The following is a 12444-nucleotide window of genomic DNA, read 5'->3' as shown; positions in this document are numbered from 1 at the left end:
AGACAGGGAGAGATTGGGGGGTGGAAGGGATAGTGAGGAGAGTGGAAGGAGATTTGAGGGGGAGGATGAAGAGGGAGGAGAGGGAGTGGGGGCAGCATGCTGCTCGGGAGAGGTGGAAGGGGGGTTTAGGGCTGGGTGTCATTTAGATTTGTAAGAGGATAGATTAGGGACAGGGAGATAGGGGAAGGTATTTTGTAGGGTGACGGGGAGGGAAGATGCTCCCCTGAGGTTTTGTTTGGGGTTTATGTTTAGTTTAATTAGTTAAATTATAAATACCATTATTTGAGTATGTATGTAAATTATGAGTTGTAAAGAATGAATGGTACTGAAGATAATAAATTATTTAAAAAAAATAAAAATAGGCTGTATAGGTTTCACGTTCCGTTTTGTTGTTTTGTATTTATTAGTTATTTCATGTATAGTTCCGTTATTTGTTTCATTAAAGAACATGAGTAACCAACACGCTGCATTTCGGCCCGACTTTCTTGCGACAAACGAAGAACGTCGTTACATACATAGATGATGTCTTTGTGCTCTGGGAAGGAAGCAGGAACTAAATCAATTCCAAACTCTGCTAAATGAGAGCTCTGAATATCTCAAATTCACCATGCAGACTGTTGAGAGAAAAATAAACTACCTGGACTTATGCATCATTAAAGAGAATGATGCATTACATACAGACTTGTACACAAAGCCAACAGACCTCAATACCCTGCTACATGGGGATAGTATGCATCCCCTTCCCCTCAGGAATGGTCTACCATATAGCCAGTTATGCAGGGTTAAACTAATCTGTTGCCAACAATCATATTTTGAGAGCAATGCTAAGAAAATGACAAATCAATTCAAAATCAGAGGCTACAAGGAAAAAAAGTATTGATTCTGCAGTGAAAATATCTCAAATACCGAGAGAGCATTTGCTAAAAACTAAACCAAAGAAGAAAAACAATGCAACTGTCTTTTGCACTAAGTACACCAAATGTTCAGAGAAAATTAAAGCAATCCCGAAAAAGCACTGAGATATTCTACAATCAGACGAAAAAATTGTGTACACATCTTCAAGGAACCCCACTGGTGATCTAAGTGTGGTCACTATATTGAGGATAGCTTCATGAGATCTGACCTGCCCCGTGAGCCCACTCAGACACGCTTGACACCCATTCCGAAGGGGAATTACAAATGTGGCTCATGCTCACAGTGCAATAGCACTACACAAACATCCTTCTTCAGACACCCACATACAGGTGGAAACATCCCTGTTAGGCGTCTCATCTCTTGCAAGATAAAGGGAGTGATATGTCTCATCACATGTTCATGTGGAAAAGCCTTCGTAGGACAACCGAAAAGACAATTAAAACAATGCATAGCTGACCACTGTAACGTGTGTCGTCGTCTGATGAGGAGGAATCGGACCAAAGAGCAGCGTGGTAAGTGTTCATGACCTTTATTTCACTGAACACTGAAACAAAGTGCAAACTGACCAAAGTGCAAACTGAAACAGTCCTTTCAGGTGCAGAAAACAATAAACAGAAAACAACTACTCACTAAGGTCAGGGTGTGACAACCACCGCAGCTCAATCAGGTGTAATAACACTGACTATCCAGTAGCAGCTCACTTTGTTGAAGCTAACCATCCTATCTTCTCACTCAAAAACACACGCATATACACACACATTGAGCATGTTGGCCAACCAAGGAGAGGAGGTATTTAATACATTGACCCCTACTGTCTTAATATTGACTTTGATCTCATCCCTTATGAACAATTAGTTTGATGAAGAAGACTTTTAAATTAATGTATTCTTTCTACAGTTTATCAGCGTACAACCAATATGTTCCCCCTGTTGATGATGCTTATTATGCATTATGGATGAACCAAAGATTACATGTAACAACATTTTATACAATTGGAAACAATTAAATACATGCGAAATTAAATTAAACAATAATGTATGTTGATGCTAATCTTATGCTAATTTTAATGATAACAATAGGCTAATATATTCAATATGATGTAAACTATTGTCTATTAACAGTTTCACTCAATTCACTCTAATTAACCTCATTGTGACACAACCCTTATGATTGTCATTGGTTGCACAAATTGCACTGTTTGTCTGCATAACCTGGTTCAAGCATTCATGACTTTACCCTGAAGAAGGAACAGTGATGCCGAAACGTTGGTGTTTTCCTTAATAAATGACTGGGAGTTTATATATATATATATATATATATATTATATATATATATATATATAGAGTGTGCAACTCTGTTTTTATAGCTTACAGTGTATTCACCGTTAGTCAGCACCTCTAAGTCATTTTCCCTGGGTGTGCTCCAGCTCATACTTTTTATATCACCCGAACATAACAAATAAAATAAATAAACATGTAAAGATATTTAAGTATTTTATTTATAGAGTACTAACTTTACTGTCCCTTCTACAACAAAATACTTAAATACATGTAATATAGTCCTTGAAACATTTGATTTAAATACTGTAGAATTCCATTAATTATCATGGAGGACTGCTTCTTCTGGGGAGTACCATATATAGAGACCGGTGGTTTCATAGTCTCTCATTGGCCGTTACATAGAATCAGCGATCCAGGGTTTATACCATCACTGTTACATTCTCTCCCAATAATAATAGTTGTGGAAGGACCACCAGTGGGCAGGCTGGGCTCACGGATAGTAGCCCAACAAGGCATGTTGAGACAAGGTAACCAGAGGTAATTAAGCACAGCTGACGGTACTAATGACATATTCTCTTTCCCTATAAGAGAGAGGATGAAACCAGCAGGGAGAGGAGAGACAAACCCTCTCTGTAGAATGGCTACCAAGAGAAGGGATCTAGCCAAAGAAGGGCCATTAAGACAGTGACAAATCTGTGATTGTTGTTATAGTTTAAAGATAATCGTTGTGTTCCTGTGTCATCTAAAGAAGAAGATGTATGTTGTTCCTTGGGAGATTCTCATTGATTGTGTTGGAGTGTTGTCAGAAATCTCTCAATAGAGAACTGCGTTCAACCAAGAAAACCTACTCCTGACTTGTTTATTCCACCTTTCTGTTTCAGAGTGACACCAAATGACTTGGTCCGCTCACATAATACTAACTTATTTCTATGTCCAGGTGATTTTTCAATTGGTCGGTATGTTGTCAAGGAGTGGTGACAGGGACAGTGGTGGAAGCTGTACTGTTAACCGCACACTGATGTCGGTTTCACATGAACATACAGAGACATGAGGAAGTATTTCCCCCTTTCTGCTTCTCTTTTTAGTTATCAGATCTTCAACCAAAACCTAATATTAGATAAAGGGAACTTGAGTTAACAAATAACAAAAAAAAATGTTATAGTTATTTAACTTATTTCATTAACAAAGTTATGCAACACCCAATTCCCCTGTGTGAATAAGTAATTGCCCCCTTACTCTCAATAACTGGTTGTGCCTCCATTCCAAAACACACAATCAAGTCAACATGAAAAGGGATTAAAAGCAACAAATTTAAAGTTTTGGAATGGCCTACTCAATGTCCAGACCTAATCCCAATTGAGATATTGTGACAGTTCATGCTTGAAAACCCACAAATGTCACTGAGTTAAATCAGTTCTGCATGGGAGAGTGGGACATAATTCCTCCACAGCAACATGAGAGACTGATCAACAACTACAGTAACAACTATGTATAGTTGGTTTTCATTTCAGCTGAAGGAGGCACAACCAGTTATTTAGTATAAGGAAGCAATTACTTTTCACACAGGGACATTGGGTGTTGCATAACTTTGTTTAAGAAATAAATGAAATAAGTATGTAAATGTGTTATTTGTTCACTCAGTTTCCATTTATCTAATATCAGATTGATTGATCTGATAATGTTCAGTATCAAAAATATGCAAAAACTTTTTCACAGCAGTTTGAATCCAGACTATTAAAATACACTAATCAGGAATTAACTGTACACTTTTCTACACAATTAAAAAGCTGGAATATAGCACATCCCATAAAATATAATGACTTGTGGTTATTCCTTTATGTCTGATTCATAACTAGTTGTTGTTGTGTGGAAGACTCACCTGACATAAAGAGGCCAATGAGAAAAAACATGTTCACACCACTGATCACCTGAAACAGTACAAACATACACTTACTGGTGGAGTAACTTAACTCACACAACACATTGCATTGAACTCTCCCCATATCAAATACTCAATGTCCTTCAGTTGTAAAACTAATACATGAACAAACAGCAGTTCTTAAGAACATATTGAATTTCATTACTCATCATTTATTTATTTATTTTGAACATTATAATTAACAGAAAATATAGTGAAGAAGTCGATACTTGCCTTAGACGGTAACGTAGACTGTCTACAGCAGAAACTGTCACACACATAGTGAGGTCTGACTAACTAATGTGCTGAAATTCATGTGGCATATCTCACATCTCATCAGTGAAATACTTCCTAATAAGTGTATGAGATATCATTTTAAAGGAATACTACTGTATTTAGTGTCCCTTTCTCACGGTAGGACAGGTCAACAGCATTTTGAAACGGGCCCCTGAATCACTAAGTCTGACCCCAATAAATTGCTAAAATAAACTTTTGGCAGCAAAACCATCTCCCGTATCTCCCAGGCTTGAATGGGAATATCTGTGGGATTTAAAAAAATATTGTTAATTTATGAACCAAAATTCACTATTAATTTTTTCAAATAAAGAAAGTAAAAGTTTAATTTGAGATCGATACAAAACATATGGTTGTCACATTATGTTTCTACATGAAAAACAGAGTAACTGTAATTGTATCTGAGTGATTCTCACACACCACTCAACTTCTCCGACACCAACTTCCTCTTTGAAGTCTATTTGCCAAGAGGAGCCTGCTGGGCTGGATGCCACAGAGACAATCCTTTCACTCCACTTTGATACGGAATATACTGTTTTGTAGCAGTTTATAAGAACTTATGCAGCAGGTTAGGAGACTGGGGTTAAGGTTAGGTAAAAGGGTTAGGGTTAGGGAAAATGCTCTCCTAAACCAGGGTTTGATGACCGCATTTGGGACCCTGAGCTTACTTTCCTGCATTTCAACACATTTTGCCATGGTGCAGGTATATCTCACTGGTCACCCCCAAAGCCAATTCTTCATTTGGCCGCCTATCCTTCCAGTTCTCTGCTGCCAATGACTGGAACAAACTGCAAAAATCACGAAAGCTGGAGACTCTTACCTCCCCCACTAGCTTTAAGCTCCAGCTGTCAGAGCAGCTCACTGATCTCTGCACCTGTACATAGCCCATCCAATCTACCTCATCCCCATACTGTATTTATTTTATTTATCTTGCTTCTTTGCACCCCTGTATCTCTACTTGCACATTCATCTTCTGCACATTCTACCATCCCAGTGTTTAATTGCTATATTGTAATTACTTTGCAACCATGGCCTATTTATTGCCTTTATCTCCCTTATCCTACCTCATTTGCACATGCTGTATATAGATTATTCTACTGTATTATTGATTGTATGTTTGTTTATTCTATGTGTAACTGTTGTTGTGTGTGTCTGTTGTGTGTGTCTGCTTTGCTTTATCTTGGTCAGGTCACAGTTGCAAATGAGAACTTGTTCTCAACAAGCACACCTGGTTAAATAAAAAGGTAAAAATAAATAAATAAATATATATATATATATTTTTTTTTAAATGAGGTCGATAGGAAAGGTTTCAGTTTAAAAGCTAATTTCCTGTAATTCTACACATTTTGATATCATATGCTATCTGGGGCCATTCAGTCATCTGTCCCTGCTCCTAACCTGCTACCAAAATCATTTCTTATTGAAGTGGTGTGAAAAGAGTGTGTCCCGTGTGCAACAGGAGAGAGGAGAGAGCCAGTTATGAGCCAGCAATAGGAGAAAGCCAGTTATGAGCCAGCAACAGGAGAGAGCCAGTTATGTGGAAACTGCTTTGCCTTTATGTGGGTAAAATGTACAAATTTACGAATAAACAACGTGTCTGCATACAGTTCAGGCTTCCACTCACTGTCCATGGATTTATGAGTAGGTATTAGGTGATAGATCAGAATCAGTTCAAATGTATCTTCCTGCTCTTTCCGTGACATAGACTGACCATGTGTATCCAAGTGAAAGCTATGATCCCTTATTGAAGTCACTTGTTAAATCCACTTCAATCAGTGTAGATGAAGGGGAGGAGACAAGGCTTAAAAACCTTATTTAACCTGAGACAATTGAGAAGTGTATTGTGTATGGGTGCCATTTAGAGGGTGTTTGGGCAAGACAAAAAAATGTACGCGTCTTTGAATGAGGTGTGGTAGTAGGTGCCAGGCGCACTGGTTTGTGACAAGAACTGCAACACTGCTGGGTTTATTCACACAGTTTCCTGTGTGTATCAAGAATGGTCCACCACCCAAAAGACATCCAGCCAACTTGACACAACTGTGGGAAGCATTGGAGTCATAATGGGCCTTCATCCCCTTGGAACACCTTGTAGAGTCCCTGCCCTGATGAATTGAGGCTGTTCTGGAGACAAAAGGGGTGCACCTCAATTAATGTTTGGTGTACTCAGTGCCCCCAGGAAGTATTCATACCTCTTGACTTAAACATTGGTGTGTTACAACCTCAAATAAAAAATATTAAAAATATGTATTTTCTCACCCCTCTATACACAATACCCCTTAATAGCAAAGTGAAAATATGTATCTTCTCACTCCTCTACACTCAATACCCCTTAATAACAAAGATAAAATACGTTTTTAGAAATGTTTGCAGATGAATTGAAAATTAAAATACAGAAATATCTAATTGACGCATGTTAGAATCACATTTGGCAGTGATTACAGCTGTGAGTCTTTCTGGGTAAGTCTGTAAGAGCATTCCTGGATTGTACAATATGTGTACATTATTCTTCAAAAAATGATTCAAACCCTGTCAAGTTGGTTGTTGATCATTGCTAGACGGCCATAACATGGTGCAGCCATCACCATGCTTAAAAATATGAAGAGTGGTACTCAGTGATGTGTTGTGTTGGATTTGCCCCAAATATAACCCTTTGCATTCCGGACAGTAGCACATGTAAGATGAGGGCCACCGTTATCACAAGCAGGAGCTCTGGACAAGGCATCTGGAACAGTGTTGTATTTTCCTTTCCTGTATTCTACTGCAAAGGTGAACTCTTGCAACCGTAGAGCCCATCTTATGAGTCTGGTACTTGGTTTGTTGGTCTTGAACAGAAGTGGATACCAGAGAAACTCTGTGTAAGGAGTTGTGCCTAATGGAGGCCATGTCCACATACATTTTTATGTAACGGTTTTGACTTGAGGTTATTATTTATAGGGGTGCCAGGTAGGTTGTGCCTACCAGAGAAAACATTGGTTTCTCCTTTTAGTTTGGGAGGGAATGAGTCCCATCTGGTCCGTCAAGTCTACACCAATACAAAGGACTTGTGCAAAAGTCAGGATGGAAATAAACTTTTCATAAACCCTTAAAACATTGGAAAGAACTTCAAAAACAACTACATTATTTTGCGTGGGTTGTATTAGCAACATCAATGATTACACACATATTATTATATCACAATGAGTTCTGGTTCTTCTAGAAATGTCCTGTACCTCGGGCTTAAAAAGAGTCCAGCCCGGTAAAGGAGTTCAGGGAACTCCCGTGACCTTAGTCACGCAATGTTTGTCCATTCATTCATGTGTAGCGTAAACCCAGTATTAATCATACAATCAATATAACAATTATTTTACCACAGAACTTTAAAGCGTATCAACTCTTACTAAGTCCTCAACTACAACTAACTACATAAATCATCACAGTATACATGACATCAAAACAAATGAAATACCGTATACAAAAAGGTGGTAGTCAGTCGGTCAGTCAGACAATCCAATCCGCCAATAGATCTCCAGCGGAGAAAGGCCACGAAGAACGGAGAGGTGTAGTCCACGGACGCAAAGAGTGGATCCGACCCTGGGTAAACTCTATTAGACTACAAAACACACGTTTAACGGCAACAAAACAACAGAATAGAAAAGCGTCGGGAACTGAGGGTTGAACACATCCTCATTCACGTCTCCATCACAACCCCCCTTTTGCGCAGCTGATGCTGGCTATTTAATTGGGAATTAAAGGGAAAGGCCCTATTGGAAGGAGCTGCACTGAGACGGTTCAGACAAATTCAGGTCCGTCACAATACAGTACATTTATTTTGACAATTGTTTTGCAGTTTTACTTTAGTGCCTTATTGCAAACAGGATGCATGTTTTGGAATGTGTTTATTCGTACATGTTTCCTTCTTTTCAATCTGTCATTTAGGTTAGTATTGTGGAGTAACTACAAAATTGTTGATCCGTCCTAAGTTTTCTGCTATCACAGCAATTAGACTGTGTAAATGTTTTAAAATCACCAGTGGACTCATGGTAAAATCCCTGAGCGTTCTCCTTCCTCTCCGGCAGCTGAGTGAGGAAGGACGTCTGTATCTTTGTAGTAACTGGCTATATTGATACGCCATTAAAAATTGTAATTAATAACTTCCCTGAAAGGGATATTCAATGATTTTTTTTACCCATCTACCAATAGTTGTTCTTCTTTCCGAGGCATTGGAAAACCTCCCCAGTCTTTGTGGTTAAATCTGTTTGAAACACACTGCTCGACTGAGGGACATTACAGGTAATTGTATGTGTGGGGTACAGAGATGAAGTAGTCATTCACTTGTATTGCACACACAGTTAGTCCATGCAATTTATTATGCTACTTGTTAAGCAAATATTTTCCTGAATACTTATTGACTCAAGATATGTCATCTTTAAATTAAATGTTTTATTCAAAACATCATTCCACATTAATGGGTATTGTGTGTAGGCCAGTGACACATCTAAATGTAATCAATTTGAATGAAATATGTCAAATGTTGGACCAGTAAGACCAAAAGATTTCATGGAAATTGAATCTAAAGGTTTTTATTACAGTACAATTAATAAACAACTGTCAATGGTGTGTGTACTGGGAGCGGAGTCAGGTGCAGGAGAGCAGAGATGAACAGGCGCACACTTTATTTAGGCAGGAGAAACCAACAGACGGACGCCACTGCGTCGGAAACGCAAACAGTCACAATAATATGTACAAGCAAATAAACCTCGTGAAATAAAACCCGGAATTAACGCACACCAGAAAATGCAAGTCAAACATGACAGGTAACACGAAACAAGCTCACAGAAAGACATGAGGGGGAACAGAGGAATAAATACATGTAGTGTGATTGGGAATGAAAACCAGGTGTGCAGACAAAACAAATGGAAATATGAGAAATGGAGCGGCGATGGCTAGAAAGACCGTGACGTGGATCGCCAAACGCCGCCCGAACCAGGAGAGGAGCCGACTTCGGAAGGAAGTCATGACAACAACCTTAAATTCAGCCTCAATTGTTTCTTTGACTTAACATTCAACATAAAACTGACACTACATCTTCAAAATATATATAAACTGAAAATAGATATTGTTATTGTGGTAACTGCACAAAAGATGAAGATAAACAGTGACTGGTAGACGTTAACACCATTCTGCCATCATGTAGACTTCCTGCACCAACTTCCTGTCTTGTATCAGACCACTGTCTCTCCAACTAACTGTGTCTTCTCTCCTCAGTCATCATTGACTTTATATGGTCTTAAACTGCCTTCAGTGAGCTAGTTGAACTCAGCAGTTCCTCTATACTGGAACCCATTAAACAGATGCTCTGTGAACTCAACACTCAAAATAAATGGTCCAAAATAAAGAGTAGCCTGCATCATCGTATCAACACTATAGTAACAGTTAAACACTTTTCATCCCAGCAAATTCTACAAATATGCAGATAATCAAAGAGCACACAATTATAAATGTAACAAAAGTACCAATAGAAAACAGATACACAATGACAATAGTGTACATAAAAACACTTAATAACTATTGGAAAAATAATTAACAAGCACTTATTTCATTCACTTGTGCATAAAGCCCATCTAGGTTGTTAAGAGGTGGTTCCTGAGCCCCTCTCCCGGTCACATTGACTTCAGCGTACTCACTCTCCTGTCCCTGGACCCTGTCCTGGGCTGCAGCTGGGGTCTCTTTGGTCTGTAGTTTGGAGAAGTCTATGTCACCGTAGTGGATCTCTTCAGGCTGGTCTTCTGCAGGTTCCTCTGGTTCCTCTCCGGCTGTGGCCTGGTTAGTACACACTGTCCCAACCGGGGAGTTCTGTGGAGAGAACACAGAGAGAGGAACTGGTGTAAAGCTCTAAGCTCAGTAATGTGTAAAACTAAGGTCAGCAGGTTACACAACACATACTGAGGGGATATCAATGAAAATGTCAATTCAACTGACAGGTGTAAAGACAGTAAACACTGTCAAAGTCCATTACAAGATGTGGCATTGCTTTCGATGAGGTCATCTCCTCCTAAACTTGCTCTGAAATGATGTTAACCTCATGATTTTTAATAGTTTCAGCATTAATTCAGTACTTCCTTTGTAGATGGTTTTGTAAGTTGAGCCTTATTCCCACCTGTCCCTGTGGACTGTCTGTCCTTTCAAGTCCATCGTGGAGCCTCGAGTTTCTCCTCCTGGAAGACATTTACAAAGGTATTCTGAATGCACTGAGAGGGTTTCCATATGCAAAAGCACAAACACAGCAGAAATAAAATGGTTTTGCGTTGATGCCAGGAATAGTTCTTACCATACAAAAAGACTGATCAGGCTGATAAGCAAAATTGCCCCCAGAGTTCCTGCTGCAACCCCAAACACCATTGGGTTTTTTGGCTCTTTTTGCCCTAAAATACAGCACATATTATGGTCAATTCTCACAAAAAGATCTCTCAAGTACACTACCTGACCAAAAGTCATTAATATGGAATATAGAATGTCATTGTATGCTGTAGCGTTAATTCCCTTCACTGGAACTAAGGGGCCCAGCCCAAACCATGAAAAACAGCCCCAGACCATTATTCCTCATCCACCACACTTTACAGTTGGCACTATGCTTTGGTGCAGGTAGTGTTCACCTGGAATCCGTCAAAACCCAGATTCGTCCGCGGGACTGCCAGATGGTGAATCGTATATTCAACATGCCAGAGAACAGATTTCCACTTCTCCAGAGTCCAATGGCAGTGAGCTTTACACCACTGCAGCTGATTCTTGGCACTGCACATAGTGATCTTAGGCTTGTGTGCGGCTGTTCGGCCATGGAAACCCATTTCATGAAGCCCTCATCAAACAGTTCTGGTGCTGCCATTGCTTCCAAAGGCAGTTTGTAACTCGGTAGTGAATGTTGCCATCCTACTGCCAATGTTTGTCTACGGAGTTGCATAGCTGTGTGTTCGATTTTAAACACCTGTCAGCAACATGTGAGGCTTTAATAGCTGAATCCACGCATTTGAAGGGGTGTCCACATACTTTTGAATATATATTGTATATCTAACCTACGATTGTGTCCTTCGTGCCCATTTTACCTTTTATAGCCAGCTGCACTTCATTTGACTTCCCACAGCCTTGACTATTTCTTGCTTCACAGTAGTATAGTCCTCCATCACCAACAGTCACATTGAGGGTGTAACTCAGTCCAGATGCTACCTGTGTTGTTTCACCCTCACTGATCTGGAACCAGGTGACGTTTGTCACAGGATGGTTGGCTGTACTGCTGCAGGTCAGATTAACACAGCTGCCCACTGATACTGAATCAGCTGGACTGATGGAGGCCGAGGTGTCCTTAGGAGAGACTGGGGGAGAGGGGTTCATTTAGAATGTATCTGGATATGGTATATTGAATACTCTCATCAAAACCACTCTATTACAATCATCAGTGAAACATGATAGAATGATCTATTCTTCAGGAACCGGTGACTAAATCTTACATGAAACGTTACAACGGTTTGATTTGTTTGATCTTAGCTAGCTAGCTACATAGCCGTCTTTGTATCTAAGACAATTGTGTAGTCTAGAGCGATTTTCTAGGTTAGCTAGCCAGCTATTGTCGTTCTTTTAACGTAACGTAACGTAATCAACACTGCTAGCTAGCCAGCTAGCCCCCGAATAGCAGCACTGTAGAAACTATTACACTCGACGGAACGACTTGATTAGTGTAGTGTCAACAACGCAGCCAGTGCCAGCTAGCCTACTCCAGCAGTACTGTATCATTTCAATCATTTTAGTCAATAAGATTCTTGCTACGTAAGCTTAACTTTCTGAACATTCGAGACGTGTAGTCCACTTGTCATTCCAATCTCCTTTGCATTAGCGTAGCCTCTTCTGTAGCCTGTCAACTATGTGTCTATCTATCCCTGTTCTCTCCTCTCTGCACAGACCATACAAATGCTCCACACCGCGTGGCCGCGGCCACCCTAATCTGGTGGTCCCAGCGCGCACGACCCACGTGGAGTTCCAGGTCTCCGGTAGCCTCTGGAACTGCCG

The 12444-nt window shown here is 39.8% G+C and overlaps 1 protein-coding gene and 1 long non-coding RNA gene across 2 annotated transcripts in view; both read right to left on the bottom strand.

The window, feature by feature from the left end:
- Positions 1–2641: 2641 nt before the first annotated feature.
- Positions 2642–8073, bottom strand: LOC135522913 (uncharacterized). Its single transcript, XR_010452740.1, has 3 exons — positions 7853–8073; positions 4348–6528; positions 2642–4123 (listed from the first exon to the last, which is right to left on the bottom strand). It is a non-coding gene; the product is annotated as an uncharacterized LOC135522913 (long non-coding RNA).
- Positions 8074–9008: 935 nt separating this feature from the next.
- Positions 9009–12444, bottom strand: part of LOC135522911 (B-cell receptor CD22-like) — a 43112-nt gene continuing 39676 nt past the window's right edge. The window contains exons 6-8 of the mRNA XM_064949606.1: positions 10715–10808; positions 10544–10601; positions 9009–10239 (exon numbers count right to left, since the gene is read on the bottom strand). Coding sequence (XP_064805678.1) covers positions 9967–10239; positions 10544–10601; positions 10715–10808 — 425 coding nt within the window. The 3' untranslated portion in view covers positions 9009–9966. The remainder of the gene's footprint in view (positions 10240–10543; positions 10602–10714; positions 10809–12444) is intronic.

Source organism: Oncorhynchus masou, chromosome 30 (assembly GCF_036934945.1).
Source record: "Oncorhynchus masou masou isolate Uvic2021 chromosome 30, UVic_Omas_1.1, whole genome shotgun sequence".
Classification (NCBI taxonomy): Eukaryota; Metazoa; Chordata; class Actinopteri; order Salmoniformes; family Salmonidae; genus Oncorhynchus; species Oncorhynchus masou.
Note: the sequence above shows the minus strand (reverse complement) of the source record. Positions and strands in the feature narration are given on the sequence as shown.